At 38.1% G+C, this 25,084-nt stretch overlaps 1 protein-coding gene across 1 annotated transcript in view; it reads right to left on the reverse strand.

Moving 5' to 3' along the window:
* LMBRD1 (LMBR1 domain containing 1) overlaps positions 1 to 18,060 on the reverse strand; it is a 66,945-nt gene extending 48,885 nt beyond the window's left edge. The window contains exons 1-5 of the mRNA XM_042893330.1: positions 17,993 to 18,060; positions 16,834 to 17,010; positions 11,426 to 11,486; positions 1,524 to 1,621; positions 762 to 829 (exon numbers count right to left, since the gene is read on the reverse strand). Coding sequence (XP_042749264.1) covers positions 762 to 829; positions 1,524 to 1,621; positions 11,426 to 11,486; positions 16,834 to 17,010; positions 17,993 to 18,052 — 464 coding nt within the window. The 5' untranslated portion in view covers positions 18,053 to 18,060. The remainder of the gene's footprint in view (positions 1 to 761; positions 830 to 1,523; positions 1,622 to 11,425; positions 11,487 to 16,833; positions 17,011 to 17,992) is intronic.
* Positions 18,061 to 25,084: the final 7,024 nt, after the last annotated feature.

Raw genomic sequence — 25,084 nt, forward strand, 5'->3', positions numbered from 1 at the left:
CTTAGTAATATTTTTAGACTTAAGTTAGATGAACCTCCTCTCCATCACCTTTCATAATAGTCAATAACTTACCCTCAATTGAAAGAGCACTAGAATTCTTGGAAACTTAATTCAAAGTTTTTTCCCAAACTAGAAACAATTCTCAAATAAGACAGCATGTAATAAAGAGCAGTAACTTGTTTCCAGCTCATATCTTAGTACTTCAATATAGATCACTTTAACATATATTCTATCATGACTACATTTTAAACAAATGCTAATAAAACCTTCATTGTACAAAGAATCATTATGTCAAGTACAACTCCACACTATATTTATGTTTTTCCACAGAGCACTTCCATATGGGAGACTGCTATATTCTTAAAAAGCTCATTTAGGACATCCAGGAAAGCATTTGGTCATGAAGACAGTAAACACTAAAAGCACATCTTTTGCCCCTTGTTGTACATTAAGATGCCAATACAGTTGTAAATAAAAGTTGCAGCCATCATGCTCGAGATATGCTTATACTGCACAAGAAGGCAGAACTTGGAAGTCTAAGTACCTCCACAATTGAGGAAAAAAATCATTTTAGCTTCTAGTTCCACTCTTGCATTTCAGATGCACAACACAGTATTTAATTCCTAATAGAGATAAGATACATATTGATTATAAAGGTTGAGTGCATTACAATCTCCTCTTTTAATCTTCCACAGAAAGAAGTTCAATTTAGGGTTCTATTTATTACATCACCTGTTACTATACAATACATAAATACTTACCCAATTAAGAGAAGAACTGCACAAACTGTGATGAATCCCAGAGTATATTTGAGCGCAGTTTTAACCTGCTGTATATTACAAAGAAAGTTAATATATTAATGTAAAATAAATCCAAAGGAATTTACCCACCAGTAATTACAAGACATAATTAACACTACAGGTGACTTACAAAAGGAATTCAAAACAATTAAGTATATTACTTGGACTTGGAACTACATTCTTGAATAGGCTTGTAACTTGAGTACCATGAACAATGACATTGAATCATGCTTCCATCTTAAACTTGGCCAGAAGCCATAGTGAACTTGTTCAAAATAATAAACTCAGTAAACTCTTACTAATGATATTTCACATTGTTGCTTATTATGATCACAATTACAAGCCTTCCCACATGTTAAACGAAATGAATGCACTTGAAAGTGACCATGATTATTGATTAAAAGATTAAGTAAATACTTGCTTTAATTTAGGAGATAACAGCTTATGGCACGCATTTGTGCTCCTTGGATTACCATCCACGGCAAAAATCTTCCATGTACTGTACTGATATCACCAACTACAAGCTTAAATTAAATTACTACTATCTACATCCACAAAATGCAACAACATACCCAGATTTAGTTCTACCCTAGAAGCAGTATAATCCTTGTCACAACCCATTCAAAGATATTTCCAGAAATTAAGGAAATTTTTTTTTTTTTAATCTTTTTGGTACATTTTTAACTTCCCTTGCCCCATAATGCTTTGCTATAGACAACTTACTGAGCATGTGTTGCCATCATCTTCTTCCTTCTCCTCATAATAGAAATAAACAAATGGTATCCACAGAAAGACGCAGAACAATATGATGGAGTATAAGGCTATAAGAAAGATTTTAGTAAAAATACAAAGTCAAATTGACACTTCATTCACTGCATAGTTACCCAAAGAAAAGAATAAAAAGACTGCTTTCTTATTCTAGAGCTCAGTTTCAAATGCTGAAAAGTTAAATTTAAATGTCTGGCCTGTAAATTACTGCTGCTTTATTAACCCAAAGCATTTTCACAGTTAACTCTTTAGGCTAACCATTTCAGATTAATCTTCAATGCAGCAATTACAAAAAGACTAAAAGAAATCACTCTCCTGCATGCAGGTGATGTATGGAATTACCACAGTAGGGAAGAGCTAAGAATAACAATTATATGTTGTCTTCTGTACTAACTTAATTTTGTGGCCTCTCACCTTACAGATGAGACATACAGATTCTACAGATCTTCTAGATTCAGAGCACCCAAGTATACCAAGTAACAAACAGCTTCTGGTTTGTTCACAAATCTTCACATCCATCAACAAAATTCAGTTCTAAATACCTGAAAACATTCACAGATGTTCTAGAGCAGTACACAAAATGCTTCAATATTGTGACTGCCTCCAGGAACCAAGCCTCACAAATCAAAAATTTTTTCTTTATATGAAATACAAGCTGCACTGTGCCAGTAACTGCTTGAATTTACAATCGTCATTAAATATCAAAATAATCATCCTACAGAGGTCGCTGCAAGCACAGAAAACACCCTGCTTGGAAGTTTACATTTATTTTATTAACTTCAGTATAATTTATATATATATATGACACAGCCACAACTCACTCAACTGAACTTATCCAGGTTTCTTTCAAGGTGGTCAAGAAAGATTCATACCTAAAAGAATTACCTATGAACAAAGCGAAATAAGGCTACCATTACAGCAAACACCAGGACTGCCTAGAAACACCATCAGTAACATTTTCAGCCCAGGCTTCTGACACTAAGCTTAAATACCTTTGAGTTTGAACTGCTGTTGTTTAGAGACTGACCCCTATTTATTAACTATCATGTATTTGTTTTTACTTAGTCTTCAGAAAAGAAGGGACATGTACATTTTATGTTATAAAACTGTTTCCTGACATCTTCTGTTATTCTGACTAACATCCAGTTTATTTTAATCTTCTACAGTATATAGCAAATGACTATTACCAATTGATACAGACAATCAGCTAAATTAATCATCAGCTAAACTATTTTTGTCAAAGGCTTATTTAATTGGATATTTAAATCTGAATTGCAGTGTAGTTCACCCAGCCTTTACAAGTTTTTGAGAAGCCATTCATAGCACAACCATCTGAGCATCACACAGTATGACATCCAAAGTTTAACTCAGTACAGAAAACACTTCTTAAAAAAGTATTTTCAAGTGCTGCCATCAACAGCATTATGTTTAGTTTTTTTTTTTTTAAGGACTGTCACATGTGTTTGGCAAGTTAGTTGCCAGAAAAGTGATAGTACGGTATTTCTCCAAGATTAATCTATTCCAGACTTCCAAGCTGTGTATGTGTTACCTTTCAACTAGAACAGTGAAGTAACAAGCTTAGGCTCAAGTCAGAAGACTCCATAAACCAGAAACCTGCACTGAACACACAGCAATTCAATTTCATGACCATGTGAATACTTGGAGTAGTTTGTGCACTAAATAAAGGCAGCTGAATTAATGTCAGATTCAACTTCTACAGTTAAGGAAGTTGAAAAACTACCTATAGTAGTTCTAAGTACGTCATTTCTCTTATATAAACAGTTCATATCCATGTAATTCAAAAAATCAAATAAGATGACAATGTATTCAATTCACACTGAATGTACACACTGCTACTAGTAGTTCTAATTCCTCCAAATTCATTTCCTTTTCCACACCCAACCGCTTACATGAAAACAATATACAAGACATTCAAGATAATGTTTGCATTCCAGAACATTTAAACTAAATTTAGATCCAAGTGTAAGCAGCTATAAATAGAATACTTCAAAGCTCTTAACATCCTAGATTTCACAACTCTGAAGTTCACATATCTAAGACTCTCTTCATTGCCAGTTTAAGCAAAGCAAATTACAGTCCAGATTAGCCTAACTGAAAGCTTAAATCACTTCACCTTCTGTGAAGCCATAGTTAATCAAATTGAAGTTCTCAATGTTCCCATTTTATTACTGTAACCAGGAATTTATCAGATCAGGAAGAGAAATCCATACTGGTTTAACAACATCAAGAAGACAATACAGAAGGGTTTAGACTTGCTTTTATGTAACCTGAAGTAGAGTTCTGAAAAATGGAGATAAAATTAGGCATAATGAAGAATAAAACCTTTAAAGATCCCAACAATCCCTCTTATGTCAAGCTGACTTTAAAGTAATTTGAGGCAAAGTACTACCCATCTCCTTTTGTAAACACTTCCATCAACTAGAAAAAAAACAAAATCCTTCAACTAATGGGTGGACTAATTAGTAGCAATGGAATTGTATTTAACTGGTTACTTCAGTAGCTGTCATCAGCTTTAAAGACAGAACTCAGACAAATATCAAAAATACAGCTTCTCAAAGAAGAGAATAAGACAAGCTACAGAAGAGTTTTTGACAAATTGATTAAACTAATAAACTGAAAAAGATAGTTAACAAACAAGAATATCAATATTTATCTAGCTAGTTTCCATGTTACCCATAGAAGGATGAGGAAGCCTGATTGCAATGGCTGTCTCACTCTGAATTATATTAAATTGATGCTATTCACACATAACTCCAACTCAAGTCTTACACATTCTAAAGAAGGTGCTGGCTTTTAAACTACTGGAAGACTAATAAGCAAAACCTTATAGAAACTCATGAACTATTGTTGTTTTCGCAATTCTCAATACAAATTTGAGGAAAAACTGTGCTGTAACAGTCTGCACAGATTACAAAACAACGTGGTCAGATCAACAGTACATCAAACACAGTACCATCGTCCAATAGCAGAAACAACATCAGATATTTAAAGAAGTCACAGAAGCCTGGTGATCTTCTGCAGCTTTATTTTTCAACTTCCTAAAGAGGCATGGATACTCATTACACCTACAGGTTTTCTACTCAGAATAGTCCATTTGAAGCAAGCAAATGACATTGAAGACAAGCTAGCAGCAAGACTGATGCTGCTATGTAGTACTGACAAGCAACTACACTTGCACTTGGAGAAATAGTAAGTATAAATGGACACTGAAGATTTATCTGCCTTTTCTAGGTCATTTCCCTTACCCTCCTCCCCCAGTCTATGGAAAACCTTTCACTTCTCTCTCACTTAAGAAAAATGGTGAGTTTAGATTTTTCTTTGCAGTAATCAACCCCTGTCTTTAGAATTACACAACGTGAATTGCTTATAATCAAAAGAATGGTTTGAGGTGGAAGTGACCTTCAAGATAATCTAGTTCCAACCCCCTGCTATAGGTGGGGACATCTCCCACTAGACCAGGTTGCTCAAAGCACCATTCAGCCTGGATAGGGCTTCTAGATTTGTCTCCTGCACTTTACAACATAATGTGGAAAAAAAAAACATTCCTGACTCATTTATGGAATTAGCAAAAACTCCACTACAGAGCTGGATCATGCTTCCAAGTTAAAGACTAAATACTCAGTTTAATTATGTACTGTAAAAGTAAAGCTAAAAATACTACTTAGGTGTAACTATTTTTAGACAAACACTTGAAGCAGACAATGAAGTACATCAGCATCTCACATCAATAGCAGAAGAAACAATCACGACCATCTGCTTAATTACAAGAACCTCAGTGACCAGCAAGTGGCATAATACCTCTGATATAAGGAGTAGCCCCAGTTCCTCTCTCCTCCATCCACCTGTCATATTAACATATCTTTGCATCTTCTCCAGTATGGTATACCTTGTGCTGGGTCATCTTAGCTCACCACACTGACAGAAAAGATACTAATATGGCAGTGACTTTAAAATATTTAGAAAACTGACAGACTGCCTGAATGCATAGAAGAGTCTCCACTCTTAGAGATGCTCTGAATTAAGCTGGCAACTTGCACGAAACTGTGCTGCAAAGGGAAGTGTTGAATTAAATGATCTCCAGAGGCCTCTTTCCAACTTTAGCACTTCTATGAGTCAAAGCGATTTTCAACTAACTTCTAAACTTTGACAAGCTAAGCACAAACATCCTGCAAATGCCACTGGCCCAAGCAGAGAGGTTAAAAAAAGCACACCATTGGAAACTGGACCACTACTGGCATGAATAGCACACTTCAAGTTCAAGGCAACATCTAGCTTTAGGTGATACTTTCTTGCACTACATGCTATTGACTACAAGAATAGAGCTAAGATAATTCCAGGTGCAGATAAAGCTTTTCATGCCAACTCAGTCATGAAGGTAAGAAATCTCATGTAGCTACAATGGCTCACACTGAGAGTTCTGCAGGGAAACACTAGTAAACACATAGGCACAGACTGAGAGTTTCAGGCAGTTCATAAGCCTACCCAACAAGCAGTCAGCTAAGCTGAGTAACAGTCAACTTCAGCAGCAGCTTTCTATCCCACAGCCATGAGTTTAAATCCCTCATTCTTCAACTAATGCTTCACCAAAAATAATTAAAGTTTGAGGCTAGTATTCGCTGGCTGCAATTGTATACTTCTCATGAACTCTGAGACATGACCTACACACAAGGCTCAACACCCAGAATTTCTGGCCCATCACAAATTCCCTGCTGGCACGTAGCCCTTAACTTCAGCCTAAGTGTTTTCTGCAGGAGTTATTAGCTTTCGTTTCCAGACAAAATTTGTTACTACAACTTGAAGGTAAATTTACATGCACTAGTACATTGTCAAAAAGCCATGTTACCATAGTAACTTTGCAGGGCCATAACATTAAAAAGTTTAAAAGCAGTTTTGCCTCTGGTTTCCCAAAGCAAAATCACTTTAAGGAAAACCCTTCATTTATCACATAAAGCCTTAAAACTACCTTTCAAAACACCTGAGAGGAAAACATTGAAGAAAGTTTTATATCTCCTAAAGTAAAGCTTCTTTTCCTAAGTTTTATTTAGTTAAGTGAAAGCAGAAAAATAGTTTTCTTTACATTACACTACAAAGGAAACTTGAAGATGTGGTAAAGTTCCTATCAGCCCAGGAGAGCAGACTGATCTGATATTTGAATTGTACTGTTTACAGTTCTAGGAAATTAATACTTTTCATCAGCTCAAAGAAGTCACTTAAGACAAGCAACTAATTGCCTGTTGTTCTACCCACTAAAAGGGCTATTCAGTCCCTGGAAATCTAACCTTTAAATAAAAAAAAAAAAAACAAGTTTTGCAGCAGCAAACAGTCAAGCAAGTGATAAATATTTCCTTCCCCCAACTCCCCCCTATGTGACCTTGGGGCATAACTGTCTGACTTATTTCATGTCTATCCACAACAGTTTTAAACCAGTATTTGTTCTCCTATCTTGTGCAGAGGTTCAACTTCTGATTCAAAGCATTTTTGCTGGGTTGTATCCAAAACTTGAAGCAGTACCACTTCAAAAAGAGAGTCATCGTATAGCCAGCACAATGACAATTCCTGTCACAAGGGAAGCTTAAGCAATCCTCAGAGTTATGAGTTATTTTCTTCCAGTTTATACCACATCCATACAAAGACAACAATTAGAGTCAGATTTGGTAGTAACCTTCAAGTAAGTTATCACAATATTCCCTTCATAATATTTTGACTTACCTACTACTGTTCCTACTTGTGTTCACATACTGCTAGAAGAAACAAAGACTTGCAAAATATACTAGGTAAAAGAAATCACAATATACTTGAGAAGTGTGGAAAGATTTCATGCAGAGTACTCAAAATAAGTACAGTTCCCTCAGATCCCTTGGAAACTACAGTAGGCTCAAGAACCATATATGACCAGAAGTCTCCCCCATCATGCAAACCATCTGCTCTTCCAGATGGCAGCATATACTGGTGTACCACATAAGACAAATGCTACTAATATGCTTAAAACAGTATTTTGTTATGCACTCCCTCACTTCCACTGAGAACGAGTTAGAATGTATTTCAGAAGACCTAAAAGATACACATTCCTTCCCAAAAACAGTCTCATATCTAACAGAAGATCTGTTAAAGCATTTCTTAAGCAAGACTGCATAGACAAATAGCTATCAGTTAAGAACAAGCAAACTATCACACATCAGGTGTTCATCACAGTACTTGTTTGAAGCTAGACAAATCAAGAAATTTATTTTGAGAACCCCAGTTCTCAAACACCATCCTTATAAGCGGGGCTTTTTTTTTTTTAATGTCACTCCACAGCATTTGTCTTGTACAGCTAGCCAGTTCCACACAGCATTTAGCCTTCTGCTAAAATTAAACTACGAAAACATATAGCTGTGTTTGACTTCTACCTATTGCTTCCTGGAAGTCCAGGTCTTTAAGTCAATAATGCAATATCAAAAATTTGCACTAAAAACTTTGGGTAAATTTTCAGTGGATTTTTAAATTTATGAACCACTGTACAATAATTATTGCAGACTTGAGAAGGTACTGCCCATTAATAAATAGAAAGGAAAACCCTGTAGTCTGGCCTAAAATGTAAAACCTACTCATACTGCAGTAGCATTTAGTAGACAGTCCTGAACACACCAGTTATTAGACACTTAACACATGTAGGTCAAGTGGTCTGTCTCACAGAAAGATGAAGATGTCATCCCCTCACAATTAAGAATGCTTTAGCAAACACTACCAAACACCAGGCTGATTCTAATAATCAGGCTTTACTTACTACAAGAACAGCACCAGAACAACTCTAAAGCTACTGTGAATTGTTTCAGCCTGATTCCCAGCATACAGAGGAAAGAGTCATTATGTGGTTTCCAACTATAAACCTTTCTGAAAACAGTTTCCCTTCCAAACACAAGCTGACATGCTGTTTTACAGCATCTGCCAACCTCTGATCACACTTCAATCACTGAAGTACTGGCAGACCCTTTCCACTGCTGCTGGTTTTATGAGAAATAATACACTAAGCCACTACAGCATTGAAGCAATCAGTGAACTGTTTTCCTAAGCTAGGCTTTTAGATTCACCTCAAAAACAGAGGCATTTCAAAAGCCCAATTCAAAATTACCTCATTCTTCTCTCTAGCAGTACACAACAACTCCACTTTTATAGAAATAATCAAGCCAAGCAATCTATCAGCTAGGTATGAAAAAGAAGGCTATCAAATCTGTAACAAAAAAAAAAAACTTCTCTAGATTTAGTGACAGGTTTCTCTGTAAATTCCAATGCAGGCAGTGAAACAGTCCTTGATATCCATCAGTCAAACCAGTCTCCAAGTTCTCGCTACAATTAGAGGTGCCAGAGTACAGTCAGTTGGTAGGTTTAAGACACTGCCCCACAGTTTAAATCACATGTGCAGTAGAGCTGTAAGAGGGATAGAAGATCTATATAGCTAGCTAGTAGTACACTTCCTGGAGGAAGTACTACTGGTATTCACATGCATAGTACTAGGACTAGGTACAAAAGGAGATTTATCTGGTTATCTCTTTATTTTAAAAGATGTCAACACCAAGTACTATTAAAAGATATGAGAAAAATGGAATTGTGTCACAGGAGTTGTTTAAGTTCATCCTTCTCAGTTTTCCTGCTGTGCAGTACAGTGAAATGAGACTTGACCAAACAGCCAAGAGAGTCATTAGGTTGTGTTTTTATGCAGGAATGATGCCATCTTCTGAGAAGTTACTACTTCAGAGTAGTTGTATTTCTAAAAATGCAGAAATTCGACAAATTAAAAAAGTCATTCAAGAAAAATTTTAAAACATCTTTAAATCTCTACCACCATCTGGAGGATATACTGTGAAATAAAACATTAGTCCTGTAGAACTTCAAGGAGACTTGTGCAAGTAGACCAAAAATCAAAGGCTTCAAGGTTCTTGAGGCTTCACCCTGAATACCTGGCTTTAATGAGAATGTAATTTTAAATGCAAATGAAAAAAACCAAGTTCTTTGGTAATGTCAGATATGAATTACAAGTAATCACCTGCTTAAGCAGGTACTGTGCTTCCTGCATTGCAGATTTAAAAGGCAGTTTTCCAGAAATCCTGAACTAGAGAGTTTGAGAATGCCCTAAGAACACTGTATCGTAATGTAGATAAAAGCAAAGGATATTAGAACCTGTAGCCACTGTTGAGTAAAACTAAAACCTAAAAGATATATCCAATCGGGTTTTTAGTCTTAGTAGCACTTCAGATAGAAGTCAAAAGTAGTTAAGCTTTCTTCATAAAATTAAAATCAACTTAATTTGATGTAATTAGCATACAAGCCAACCTATAAGATTTAAGTTCTTGAGCAAGAAAGTTTAAAAAGCATCCTTTTTAAACTCCTCTAGTGAAAAGTTTACCTAAGTATCTGCTGCAGGAGCAATACAGAGCATGGGAGAACAATGCTAGCTGAAATCCTAATAGAAAGCAAGTAATAGCAGTTACTAAACTATGAAAATCAAATTCTATATTTATAAAACAATTTAGCTAGCTGTTTTGAAGTGAAAAAGCTCATGTGAACTTTTATAAGTAAGAGTTCCTATTTCTATAATTTTCATCCAAGCTGATATATTCTTTAAGTTACTCAGTAATAAAAATAAACTGAAAGTAACCAGTCTGAATCAATTACACACTTGATTTCAAGTGCATAATTGATTTCAGGCATTTGTGGCCTGAAAAGAGCTCCCCAGTCCTCCAGGCCAGGATTAATACCTTTGTTAGCCTAAACTATTTTATGGAAATTCATCCCTCAGTTTTACAGATCTACACAGAGCAGAGAGGAGTTAAAAACAATTCACATGATCAGTTGTGAAACAAACCCCCAGCAATGTAACAGGAGTAGGAAGCATACAGGAAGTGATTCTACTGTTCTACAGTAAAAAAAAATTTCTTCCACAGTTTCTATTCACACACAGCTCAGTTAAAGCCACAGCAGTTTCTTATAACTTCTACTTTTAGGTTTCACTAAGCATGAAACTACTGATTCTTGTTTGTGTGATCATCTCCATCAGGCAATACATATTCTATTACTTTAAAAAAAAATATATCTATTTGGAATCAATTATTTTCTGATGTAAAAAAAGTACTCAAGATAGCCAACCTACAACCTTCCAAGTATTTGAATAATAAAAGCAAATAATTATTTTTCATTTGAATGTGTATCATTGACCAAGGTAGTCATTTCACTTCAATTGTCATAGGCATTTCTCTTAAGATATCTTTACTGGTACCAAAAGCTTTTCCTGAGGAAAACTGAAAGCACTGATTTAAAACTACACATGTTCAGTGAATCAGAATGTTATGAAGTATATGTTAACTAAACCTTTTGCTTCAGTATTGCTTAGGAATACCATCTTTGAAGTAGTCTACATACAGTGAATTAGAGTAGCTCTTTGTTTTGTATATGGTAGTTTCTGACTCTGAATATATACAAAAGTCCCATTAGTTATAGCTGCACTAGCAGGACACTTGATGCAACTTTCACACTTCCGCATATATCCAGTGCCATAAAAATTATACAAAAGCCAAGGCTTCCCCAAATGGATCTCTAAATACACAAACACAAAACACATGTCAACAACAGATTACAAAACAGAAGCCATTAGTTTCTTCCTGGATAGGTCTTAAATACATCTGCATTTCTAGAGGGGCTCTCAAATGCAAAATCTTCACTGGAATGGTCTAAATGTAAGGGTATTGTGTTACCAAATACAAATTATCCAGTATGACTTGTAGTAGTTTTAAGTGAAGGCATGAAAGCTTTTAAATGATGGATCCTATTAACTGCAGAGGAAGAACATTAGAAATACTTACTATAGTATCCATAAAGTACAGTGTCTTCAATTTGTCTTGAAACATTAGCATCAGCCCAGTCCTAGTAATAAAGAATAAAAGCATTTAACATCAAATAGAAGAGAATTTTTTTTAAATGGCCTTTTAAAAGAACTGAAAAAACCCACACTTATTTCAAATGCCTAAAGAGAAGAATTAAGCACTGTATCACCAATGAATGTACAGATGTTATAATCATGAAATACACCACAGAGTTTGGCTAAGCAGTTATTATACCAAAAGAGAATAGATAGAATACTTAGCCATATCCTGGGCTCACTATCAAACTCCAAAAGAGAGGATCTCCAGAAGAGATCCTTCCCCCGCGGTAGTCAGCTTTTAAATGGGTCTAGGAGGGCAGCCAGGCTCCACCCCTTCCAGCAGCACAGGTGAATTGCCTTCACCTGTGCTCTCAAAGCTGACTCATTGCATCAGGTGATCAATCAGAGGTTCAGGCCATGATTCAGCAGTTCCCATACAGGCACCAAGTTGGTTGATTTTAATCACTGAAATTTAAGTTGAACTAATTCACTAACAAATCTGATTAAGAACGTGCTGCATTTCAGGGGACACTGGAAGCATCCCACTTGCCCAACTGAAAATACAGTTATACTCAGTTCTAGCCTCTGTCTGCACTGCTAGAATCTTGCAGCAGACACTGGGAAGGCTGCAATCAAATCAGTGACAAGCTCATTTTGAAGTTATTTCCTCTCAATAAAAAACACTACTAAGACTGGGAACTGATAGAAAACAGCCCCCAAAACCCTACATTCGGCTGATACAGTAGTGGCATCACAGTTTGGGAACATCTTTCCAGAAAAAGGTTATGCAGTCAAGGTTTTTTTTCTAGATGCAAGTCAAGAAGGACAGAGTGACATCTGCATAGCATTTACTTTGTTAGGAATTCAAATTAGGAAGAACAGGTTGATTTTGTAACGATAGCTTAAGGTATCAAAACTATTTCTTCAAGTAGTTATTAGCAAACTTCTGACTACATCTATATACTACAGTTTCTGCTCCTACTGTATTTAATTAACAACGCTACAAAAGAATCATGCATTTAAGAAAATGAGAAATCAACTTTTTACAGCTTGACAGTAATAAGGAAGGGGAACAGTTTTAAACCAAGAGAGGGGAGATTTAGGTTAGATTTTAGAAGGAAATTCTTTACTCAGAGGGCAGTGAAGCCCAGGCACAGCTGCCTGGAGAGCAGTGGATGCCCCATCCCTGGAGGTGCTCAAGGCCAGGTTGGGGTGGGGCCACGGGCAGCTGAGCTGGTAGGAGGCAGCCCTGCTCACAGCAGGGGACTGGAACTAGATACCCTTTTGAGGTCCCTTTCAACCCAAGTGAAGATTATGAGATTGAAATGTAATCCTAATACAAGTCTTGAATTCTATAAACACTGAAGCAAGCTTCCAAAAGCCTGATCAGGCACTGTTAAATTCCTATACTTTAAATTCCCACTTTATTCAGATTGAGAAATTCAAGTCTTTTCAGTAAATATAAAAACACATGTACTGATACAGTACATATGTAATACAGAAGAGAGCATGCTGCTTAAGACTGCAAAAGGTAAGTCTAAGTCTAAATGATTAACCAATGGGTTTTTAGTAAAAAAATTAGGTACACTTTTCCTAATCAGCAAAAAGAAAGCATGAAAAATATTTTCTCAGAAGGGATAGTTGTAACATTGCCTAATGTGAAGTGCTTGTTACATACACAATAAGCCCAGTCTTTGGAGGCTGTCCCTAACAACATTTCAGTAAAAAAAAAAAATTCCAGGCATTTGTATGATCATTAAAGAATTTGACAGTAATAAGTTGAGAATATTCACACAGAATATGAATGTGTTTAATTTGCTAAGTGTTAAAAAGAAAATGTGCTGCTTTAATTACGCCTCAGGGAAATGCAGTAACATGTGGCACTCACCTTCAAATGGATCTTAGAATAAGAGCAAGATTTTTTTTTTTATGTGATATTCAAAACTGACATCAGAAAACACCAAGAAAACCTTTTAGTCGTCATTGCTCAAGTGGCCCAGCCACTGTACAAGAAGAGCTATTAAATGAAGTACAGTAGGACTTCACTGCTAAAAACCAAAACAGTTCCTCCTCTAACTTCAGAAAAGAATTACTAAGGTTGATAACAAAGATGTAGAACATTAAAACATTATTATTTTCAATTCTGTTGCTTGAATTAAGTTGTGTACCAGACCACAGTAATAGAATAGGAAGCATACATTAGAGCATACCAAAATAGAGATGCCATCTCACATTAGGATAGTAAAGATACAAAAATCTCCTTCACCACAGCATATAAATACACCTGAGTTTCAACTCTGCACAAGAAGAGTCTACAATGCAAGCTAGCTTATACATACAGCATAGCTATTACACCAGCTTCCATTCAGCTGCTGATGCTCTACTTAAAGAGTCACACAAACTAAGGAAGTAAGAATTTTTATTCTCAGCAGAAAGTTATCTTTATGCACACCTCGTCAGCAATTCAGAAGCATAACTTCCCCCGAGACATCTCAAAAGCTAAGGACAGCAGCCATCCTTGTCAGAAGGCACACTGCTACCTAGTGAGCAGAGCTTTGACATCACTAGCGAAAGCACTAGCATTTGTCAAATTGAAAATTTACTGGATGAGCACACAGAGGACTCCGCTGAGGACTAACTTATCAGGAGAGCCTCTAGGTCCAGCCTGTTTTCTCCTCCATTCATTAGGGCCCACATTTACAAGATACACAGCAAATGCATCAGAATAACAGCAGACAAACAGACTAAGGTGAGATATCACTATTGCCTTCAGGAGCAGTTCAAGATGAAAACATGACAAGTTCCCTTAGGAACCGCTGAATTTACACATTCTACACTGTTCTGCTGTACTTCATTCTGTTCCTTATATTTACCAATACATCATATCATCTTTAAAGTACCTGTAAGATGAAGGAACCAAACTCTAAGTATGTGCAATGGGTACGATGGCCTAAATTAAGCTACAACTCTTAATTACTCCTTAACTGAAACCACACTGAAGAACCTAGAGATTTTAAATACAGTCAAAAACATTTGAAGTAAAAAAAAAAAATTAGTAAAAGTTTGCCATGTAAAGGTAATTTTGAAAATTCTGTTCCAGTTTACCTAAACACTGAAACAAAAAGCATTTGAGGGAGCTTATATTAATTATAATCACAAAAATTTAGTGAAAAACAGTTGCTTCCCTTACTATTATGAGTCAGAAGCATCTCCCTTGCTCCCCCCATAGCTGTGTTCAGTTAGTCTGATGTTAATGTATTCAACTACAATAGTACTACTCAAACCACAACAGCTAACTTCCCCAAACAAAAGGAGTACAAGCTGAGAGAATGGCTTTCAATTTCTACTGTTACTGCTGGAATCCAGCAAGAATTTCATAAGTACCCCAGTGAAGATTGTTCCACTCTCAACAAATGCATCTCAATAGAGCTTAAAGTGGCACATCACAGGTTTCAATACATGATGTTTCATCATAGGCAGATGAAGCTGACATTCTACTCATTAGACTCATCCAAAGCTTAGACAGCAACAGGAAGACAATACCAAAGATTGTAATGCAAGTCATTGCATGGCTAGATGAGAAAAAAAAAAAAATAACTTGGCATCTAGATCATAGATCTTCTAGTGTGTTACCACAAGAAGTGAGACACAGCCACAATTTTGTCAGAAGTACCATTAGAAACAAGCATGTCAGCCATATCTGCTACCGTGAACATTTTGGACAGAAACTTATTTCACAAGTAATTCCTACATCAGGACAGGAAGCACTATCTCAGCTAACTTCTTAGAATAAGAAGGCTTGGAATCTCAAGATGGGTTTGTCTTCTGTTTCTCTGTATGGTTTGTTTTTTTCCCCTCTTATTTTGTTTTTAATAGCTACATGATTTTCCCAGGAGGCAAAAAAAGTAAACAGAATAGTCTGAAAAGGATCTACCATAAAATAGATAGGACTTCACTAAGGAGATGACTTAACTTTTAACAGCTCAGCAAGGTTTGTGAAGTACTCAATCTAAGCTAACTGAAAGCTCATAGCCTTTAATTTCACTCAGCAGCAAGAACGTGTGCATTTCAAGAATAACGGTTCTCACCATCTCCCCCATTCTTGTATTGCCTCATCAGTAGAATAAAAAACATATCAGTGATGTTAACATCCAAGTAGTCCTACTGCTGTAAAAAAGCACACTTCAAATATTTGAGTTGTAAATCACATAACATGACGTCTTGCATGCCCAACTGCAATTTCAAGTCTTCAAAGTGGGGTGCGGTTCTCCTCTCCTACATGCTTGCTGGCAAAACAAGCAAGCTTCCAGAACAAATCAGTTCTAACTGTATGTATTTATAGTCTATTACTCAAGATACAATACTGTCAAAGAGAACAGCCAAACTCTTCAAGAGTAATTTTTAGTAAATACTACTCAAACTTAGTTTACAAGGCAATTCCCAAGTTTCTCTGACCAATACTGGAATCAAAAACCTGTTTTCCTGCTTAGCAATACCATGAATACAAAAAATAATTGCTGCTTCCAAAAAAGGTGTTAAGTGTTGGTTTTTAGACTCAATCTGTAGGTTACTTCTAGGTAACTGTTGTGCTCAGTGTATTCCAGCATATGTAGGAATAATCACAACTACATGCATGCACTACTGCTCCCTTGCAAAAGGGCTACATGGTTACTGTGCAACACTTCTAATACCAAAATTGCTCAGCTGTCTTGCTACAAGGGCATAAAAACAATAATTGCAAATCTCAAAATATACTAAGATACACAGTAAGACACCCTCTCCTACAAACACACTCCCCCTTAAGGGGCTTTCCAGCTTGCCCTGGAAAGACTAGCTTAATAACCTCTACAAATAGAATCTCATACTCAACATTTCAGATAGAATAAGACTTATGCAGACCCATTATGTTAGTATTTCAGAATCAAAATAAAATAATTCTTGCAAAAACAACTGAAATTTGAGCTGCTAATAAGCAAATCAGTTCTTAAATACTGGGGGGTACACAAGTCCTATTTTACAGCATCCCATTACAATGTACTAAAAAGAAAACGTGTACAGGCAAAAAGTAGCATATATAGTTTTGGCAAAAAAAAAAGGAGTAAGTACTTAGAAGCACGTAGCATTTGGGAAGTCTTACACAAAGTCACATGAAGTAATAACACTGAAATCCAGATCAAGTAACAAACAGAGGAAAGCACAGTATTTGCACTGCTGGTACCCAGAAACCACAGCACCAGCACTAGTAGAGATTTTGTTCACCTGATATGCCCAAGTGTTTAAAAGAAACATTGTTAACACAGGAGAGCTGCTTCTTTCAAAGAAGCAATTAACATCTTCAAAAGCACATACCTTAAATGTACCATTTTGATTTTTCATATATGAAACCAGGAAGATGTCCACTGGTAGTAATGCTGATGAAATTAGAGCAACTGCCAATGCAAAGATAGCTGTTATGGTAGAAATCACTTCACTTTCTCTCCGACTCTGATACTTGCGCACATAAACCCAGGAGAAAATCAGAATAGCCTGAAAAACACAGTGGAAGACAGTTATGACTAGAATACCAAGGACATCAGAGTGCAGCTACTAAAGTCAGACCCTTATCAGGACTAGAGCACCTCTCCTATGAAAACCAGCTGAGGAAGCTGGGCTTATTTAGTCTGGAGAACGCTCCAGGGAGATCACACTGTAGCCTTCCAATATTTCAAAGGAGAATACAAACAATAATGAAATTAACTTTTTACATGGATAGACAGTGATAGGCCAAGGAGGAACGGTTTCAAACTAAAGTTGGAAAGATTTAGACTAGATGCCAGAGGGAACTTTTTTGTTACTCTGAAGACAGTGAGGCATTGGCACAACTGCCCAGAGAGCTGTGGGTGCTCCATCCCTGGAAGCATTCGAGGTCAGATTAGATGGGGTACTGAGCTGGTAGGAGCCAGCCCTACCCAGAGCAGGTGATTGGAACTAACTGATGTTTGAGGTTCCTTCCAAATCAAACAATCCTACACTCCTACACTTCCACAATCAGGATGCTCATACATCTGAGCATCAGCAACAGATTCATTATAGCAATTCACTCTTTTTACCTTCACCACGACCACCAAGCAGTGCCAGTGATACAGGCAGGAGAACTGGATGGCCACACGCCCTCACCTCTAGGCTCTGCTTTGACTTACAGCGTTACGACATAGCCTTTATCAGGAACACCCCGAGACAGCAACAGCCCTGCGAGGCAGACGCACGGCCGGGAGGCAGCAGGGCAGGGGATGAAGAGCAGGCAGCCGGGCCAAGCCGGGGCGAACGCGGGAAAGGAAGGGGAGTGAGAGTAAAGTTTAAGAGGGAACTCGGAGGGCTGATGTTCACGCAAGGAAGGGGAAAGAGGGAAAACCTGTCCCAAAGAAAGGCGGAAAAGAAAAAAGAAGGGAGATACTGAGACGTCACAGGGTCTGAGTGGGGCAGCTACAGGTCTAGCTGAAGAAAAACGGGCCGAGAGAGTCCCGCTCACCAGTAGCGCGAGGCCGAAGAGGCACCATCCCGTCAGCAGCTCGGATGTGGCCGCCGCCATCTTCGCTTCCGTCAGCAGCAATCAGCCCGCCTCTGGGGGCGGGGCCTTTAAAGCGCTCCGTAACGTCACCATGGGGACCGGCGCGGGCCGGGCGGGCGGTAGGCTGGTGTTCTGTGGGGCGGGGCGGGGCAGGGCGATCTACGTGGCACCTGAACGGAGTGGGACCGAAAGGTATCGAGTAAATTCGATGTTTGAATCAAAAAGAAAACCACCCTTAAAATGGAATCGTATAATAATATCCCGAGTTGGAAGGGGCCCATAAGGATCACTGAGTCCTACACCTGGCTCCACACAGCACCACCCAAAATCAAACCCTGTGTCTGAGAGCGCTGTCCAAACGCTCCGTCAACTCCGGCAGCTCGGGGCCGTGCCCACTGCCCCGGGCAGCCTGTGCCATGCCCACCGCCCTCTGGTACAAACCCTGCCCCCAGTTCCCAGCTGCCCCTCCCCTGACGCAGCTCCATGCCGTTCCCTCAGGCCCTGTCGCTGTCAAACTGAGCAGAGCTCAGCGCTGTCGCTGTTACACAGAGCAGAGCTCAGCGCTGCCCTTCTGCTCCCTGTGAGGAGCTGCAGCCGCCATCAGGCCTCCCCTCAGCTCCTCTGCTCTGTGCTGAGCAAACCCAGGGACCTCAGTGTTCCTTATCCACCTTGCCTTCTAGACTCTCACCAGCCCTCCTTTGGATGCTCTCCACTAGTTTTATGTCCTTCTTACATGGTGGCACCCAAAACTGCACACAGTGAGTGCTGATCTGGTGCCAAGAGTGGTTGCGAGAGCTTCAAAAGTTGCCTTGTGTCTTTACTAATCTGTAGTTTATTGTGAGAACTGTGGGATGGTAGTGTGCAGTGGAACCCATAAACTGTTTCTAGGGCATCTGATGTGGCATTCTTAGGTGACTTGGTGGTGTCATAGCTTTCCTATAAAGTGACTAAAGTTTTTGCTGGGCTCCAGTTTTCTGTGAGAGGGGTGTGATGGTGCTCCTAAACTGTGCATGGAGTGGTTGGAGCAAGGGTTGAGGTGGACATGTAGTTTTGTGAGAAGGGACCTGTGGCTGGAGGGACCAGAGAACTGAAAGCTTCCCCCAGAGCAATGGACATGTGCTGCATTTCTGTTTGCTGTCAGGCCAGCATGGAAGATACTAATGTGACAGCATCTATGAATCAAGTAGTAATGGGGTTGAGATTATTCCATATCTAAACACACAGGACATTCACCGTCTGGACAACTGAGGCTCATTTGCTTCAATTCTGACCACTGGGATCTTTCTAATTCAGTTCATTTGTCCTTCTAGCATCATTCATTTCTCAAGTATTTCTATGGCTAAGCCTCTATGCTCTTAACCTTTGCTTCTGTATTATCATTACTTAAAGGCAGTTGTAACAATACAAAGTCACTGTAGAAATTACAAAATATTGTTGCAACAACACCCAAATGTGAACATGCAAGGCAGTAACTATAATGGTTAACGGTACATACAATAACTGTGTGCTACAATTAAATGGGTAAAAAGGTGAAATAAAGTGGCAACAGTCTGTCCACTAAAAATGTCATATCAATGGACTTCATGTATGTAACTGCTTGTTACATTCCTACCTCTTTTAGAAGGTTATTCTGCTGATATAAATCTCATACCTCTTCTTGTGTTGATCTGTGGCTTTCAGGAGCTTAGTTAAGATTCTGTAAGAGAAGAGGTCAGTCTGCTTCCTCACTCTGCATAGTGTAATTCTAAAAACTTAGTGTAATTCTGTGATCTATGTGCAGAGAGCTTTTATCTGTTAAAACCAGTCAAAGAGCATGCCCAGGATCACTAGCTGTAGGAGTTTTCTAATGGGGGTTTTAAATAGGTGAAGGATGCCTGCCAATCCATCTGGGTTCCCTTATCAGTCCCATCCTTTTTCCTGTCTTGTTCGTCCTTTTTTTTCCTTTTACCTGAGGCAGTGGGGTCTTACTTAGCATGTCTCCTGATGAAAAGAATCAATGTTCCTGAAAATGGCCTTCCCACACTTTCTCCAGACAAACTCCTAAAACTCTCAGTATAGTGTTTATCATTCCACTCTAATGTTCCCTTGAGATAGAAGAAATGTTGAAGGCTAAGTCTGTTCCATTCTTGGCAGCTTAAGCAGGTGTGTCGAGGAGTGAAAGTTGTTATCTTTGTTTTGGGAGTCCCGTGTTTCGAGCACACATGCTGTTGTGCACACTAGCTAGGTGAAACTAGTTATATGCTTGATCCAGCAGTACTGACCAGATCAAAAGGATGGGCAAACAAGAATCGTAGGAAAGTCGGTAAGGACAAACGCCTGCACTTGAAAAGAAAATACCCTGTGCAACAATCCAGGCTGGCTAGAGATCAGTTTTGCTGGGAAGACCAAGATCCAGAGCATCACCCAGTGGCAGAGAATACCCTCAGCATCCTGGTCTGCACCAACAGAGGCACAGCCAGTAAACCGGAGGGATTACTCTCTTCTTCCTTGGGCACTTGTTAGACCACATGTAGAATACTGTGTCCAATTATAAGCTTTTAGTACAGGAAAATCATTAATAAGCTAATGTGAATTCAGGAAGACCTCCAAGGATGCTGAGGGCTGGAGCATTTGCCTTGTGAGAAGATACAGCAGAGGAGCTGGGCTTGTTCAGACTGGAAAAGAGGTGGTTTTGGTGTGACTGGACATCAGTCTGCCAGCTCCTGCAGAAAGGTAACTGAAACGATGGAGACAGCACTTCAGCATGATGCATGCTGGGGGAAGGAATCAGCAGTCATAAACTGAAACAAGAGTGTGTCAGGCTTTTGGTGACTTAATCCATGATTAAGTGATAATGTTCACTGAAAATACATATCAGAACTCAGGGGTTCTCTGTAGTGACTATTGAAGGACTTCAGAAAGAGTTCCACTGAGTCAGTACACAAGCCATGCATAGCGTATGTTCATTTATTTTTTGTTTTTATTTGTTTTTAAACAGAGGTTCTTCAGGATTAAGAGAATTAAAGGCAAAAAGGCATTTCCTTTCTCTGTGTGCATATGGTCAGTATGCACATGGTCTGAATGTGACAAAAGCAGAGCACAAAACAGCCGTTCAAGTACTGTTAGGTTAAATGTCTCTTCAGTCCTTACTGTTACAAATGCTGTATGATGTGCTGATAGTCAGTTTTCAAAGAAATACCTAGCTAACACCACATAAGCTTCTTTTTTTTCAGCAAATAGCACTGAAATGCCTGACTTGTGAATAATTGAAATATTTATAATTTAAAGAAATAGGAGTTTACAGGAAGTAGCATTTCAGTCCTTTTTCCTTTTCAGCTATGAAAACACATAGAAGGAAAACATCACCTTGGATAATGCCTTACTGTCTATTTAATATCAAATGATAAATATATTGTGCATGTACTATTATATATGTATTTAATATATCTTACTAATTATTTGTATCTATTATCTCCAACACTGATTTTTTTTTTTCCCCTGGATATCATTACTATTAAATATGTATGTTATAATTCAGAAATAACCTAGGCCCCATGAAGAATTAAAAACTTAAAGAACAGCATTAAAAATAAACTATTCCCAAATGGGAAGGAAAGCAATCTGCCTTTGGGGTATATAAAGATTTTATGAGTTTTACAGTGCTGCATACCTTTATCAATAAAATATTGAAATAGTGAACATCGGAGACCCATAACTTGTTAGAATTAAGACTGTTGTGAAAAAGAAAATGCTTTAGGTCCATCCTACCACACAACATCATGTTTTGACCAAATTGGTTACATAAATATTTAACATATATTAGTAAATAAGCCAAAAAAGCAACTTTAGTATGATCAAAAAAAAATCTTTTCTAATGTGGTTAACTAAGACAGTTAAGACTGTGTGTAATTTCTTAACAAACAGTAATATATATATGTATTTCTCACTAGTAGAAAATGTAATTTGTCTTCACTAACCTATTATTAATTAGATGACAGAAAAGGCCTTCAAGGATTCCGTGAAAATGGTTTCATATGTCTATGCATCAAATGATTAAATCTGTAGTTACTGAGTGTGTTGTAATATAGTATGCAATGTCCTTCTGATTGGTTTGTGTCAGGGTCCTGTAAGTGTCCTCTCAATTTCTTGCCCATTCCTGACTTATTTACTGTCAGAACAATGAGAGAGACAGGGAAGACCTTGATTCTCTGTAATCTGTTCACACACAACTAGAATATCAGCAGGTTATCAAAGCTGTTTGGTTATAAATCCCAAACACCATATGACATCTTCAGTCAGTACTAGGGAAACCCTCATGGCTGTATTCACACAGAGCTCTGTAAGAGGTTGCTCACGGATACATCTGAGGAAGAATTTTGGAAAGTTCACAATGCCCATTGACAGGACAACTTTTGGGGATATGTTGTTTAGACAGTCCTTGACATTTTGTCTTTTGCAGCCATCTTAGTTGCTTGCAGGACAGTTGCTTTTTGTAGAGCCTCAAGTCCACCTACATTTTACTTCAGAAAGTTATGCATCATCTTTATACCTCTTTGCTGTCTGGTATTGACAGTATACCTCTGTATACATTGTACTTTATAAGTCTGTGAGTTTTGTCTCACAGATCTAGCTAGAGTTTTACAATCTGTTAAGTAGTCCACAGGATTCAAAACCCAAATGAGGACAGGACATCAAAGTTATTGTTCATAGTGATTTCAGTTGCACCTCTGTTTCTTGGATTATTAATGACAAGAAAACAGAATGTAGCCTGTTTTTTCTTTTACATCATTATTTTGCTAAATGCAAGTTTGAAGACCCTAACTAAAAGAGGGTATGCATTCATTTATTCTCACTGAACTTTGACAAAGATTAAATTCTCCAGGAAAGAACACTAGCTTTCTCCTTTACTGATTTCTGCTCATAGTTTGCACATTCAGTAATGTAGGTAAAGATATTCCTAAGGCTGTGCTGAGGCAGGTGTCAGCAAAAACCCAAAAAGTTTAATTGCACTGATATGTCATGGACTTGTTCTGCCAGTGGACGAGGTCAGCACGATGTTCGCAGACACCAAGTTAACAAAGCGTGTTTATCTTTACTTAAGTTTGAAGCAATGAGATAGTAAGTGAAATGGTACAGCAAGAGTAATACAGAGCAAGGCAATGCAAAGGCAGCGCACATTACCATTACTACATGAGGATAGCAATAGTGATTAAGAAAGATACATCATTGTATGGGAATTATTGACTCACAGCCTGAAACACTGATTGAGCACTTTGGGAAAGGACCCAGTCAGCCCTAGGAGCACAGGTGAAGGCAATTCACCTATGTGATTGGAAGGGATGGAGCCTGGCTGCAACTCTCTTAAACTTCATTTGGGGACTGACTGCCATAGGGGAAGGATCTCTTTCTGTAGATCTCTCCTTTGGGGAGTTTTCCCCAATGAGTGTAGATCTTTAGAGGTAGGTGAGTAGTCTTTTTTCCTTATTTTATACCATCTTTCTCTTGTGTTGTTCTGTCTGTCACTAAACCTCTTGCCTCATCTTTCCATCATTTTGATCTTTCTGATTGTTGTCATCATCAGTTGCACAAATACTTTACTATTATCTAGATCTGGAGAGCCCTGATCGCAGTGGGGATTTTTAGATAGCCTTTCCTGGCAATTGGGAGGTCTTTCTTATACAGTGCGTACACTCATGGGTGCAGTCTCCAACTTTGCTACAAGGGGGTCTGTCTTTTATATTGTTGAATAAATAAGTTTATCTGACAACTAGGTAGAAACACCTGGTTTCATTCTGCCTTTGGATTTCACCTTAAGCCTGGCCAGAACTCAAGGAGAAACCAGGCAGTTGGTTCATACGTTCTCATGGCGCTTTAAGCTCTGTCTCTTGCTAATGAGACTTTTTTTGTCCAAGATGCATATATTGCTAACGATCATCATATTTTGTTAATGAACAGACACTTATGATATGTAACACTGGGTTGGGAGATTCATCTAGAGGTCAGCTTTGGTTTGAGGCCTACTGTTTAGGCCTTAGTATTTCAGGACTGAAAAGAAGCAACCACAGAATAAAACTCTGTTAGGTGTGTTTATTGTTAAGACTGATTAAGAAACTAGTTAACAGGAGATTATTACCATGAGTTGAGTAATCTGAGAGGAAACAGCTGGTCACTGATGCAGAGGATACATCTTCACTACATACAAATAGGAGACCAGACCTAATTTTCTGAAGTGTTACTACTCAAGAGGAGGAAGTGTTGTGATACACACCAGCCAGTGAAGTGGCTTCAGTCACACCCAAATTGCTGATTCACTCACAGCTGATGGTACGAGTGAGGGTGACATGAGTGTTTGGAATCCTAATGATCTATACATTTAGTCTCAACTGCACTGGTGGATGTCCATGCTGTATTTTCAAAATCATGGCTAAACTAGCATGTCTTATGAAATAAGCTTCGTAGTTGTCCACATGGTGCTGTTCTCCTCTGTGCTCCAGTAGTGGATGTGCTTCTTCCTGCCTAAGCTCAGAAATTTACTTTTTCCTCTCTTACTTGGAAGAGCAAGGAGGAGTAAAAGCTCATCATCGAAATACCATCAGGTGCAGTAAGCTCTGAGAATGTGCTGAAGAACTGTAGTTCTATGAATTGCTTGGATAAGACATTGTGTTTGGGATTACGTGGTGAGAATAGTATAAGAAATGGACTTAGGTAATTTCTGGAGAAGTTTTCTTCAGCTAGTTGTGGTTGATATGCCTGTGTGGACTTGTGGACTTCTCATCCTTACTGTAGGCTAATAATTAACTGACTTCTTATAAATTCTCACTGGAAGTCTTAAAATTGCAGAAAATTGTATTTTATAAAGATTTCATTTTATGAAGAGTAAAAGTTTTAGATTTCTTTTTATCCATTTTTTTCTGTGTAGTTAGAAATACAAACTACACAAGATGACTTACATGTAAAATTTGCTTTTGAGTAGCAAGTCTGCTTATTAATATTCATGTGGTGAAAAGACTGTGAAAGAAGAGGAGAGATCATAGAAAATTAAGTATATGAAACATGATACAGTGCTCATTTTGA

Source organism: Lagopus leucura, unplaced genomic scaffold (assembly GCF_019238085.1).
Source record: "Lagopus leucura isolate 7727_CA_CO unplaced genomic scaffold, USGS_WTPT01 Super-Scaffold_73, whole genome shotgun sequence".
Lineage (NCBI taxonomy): Eukaryota > Metazoa > Chordata > Aves > Galliformes > Phasianidae > Lagopus > Lagopus leucura.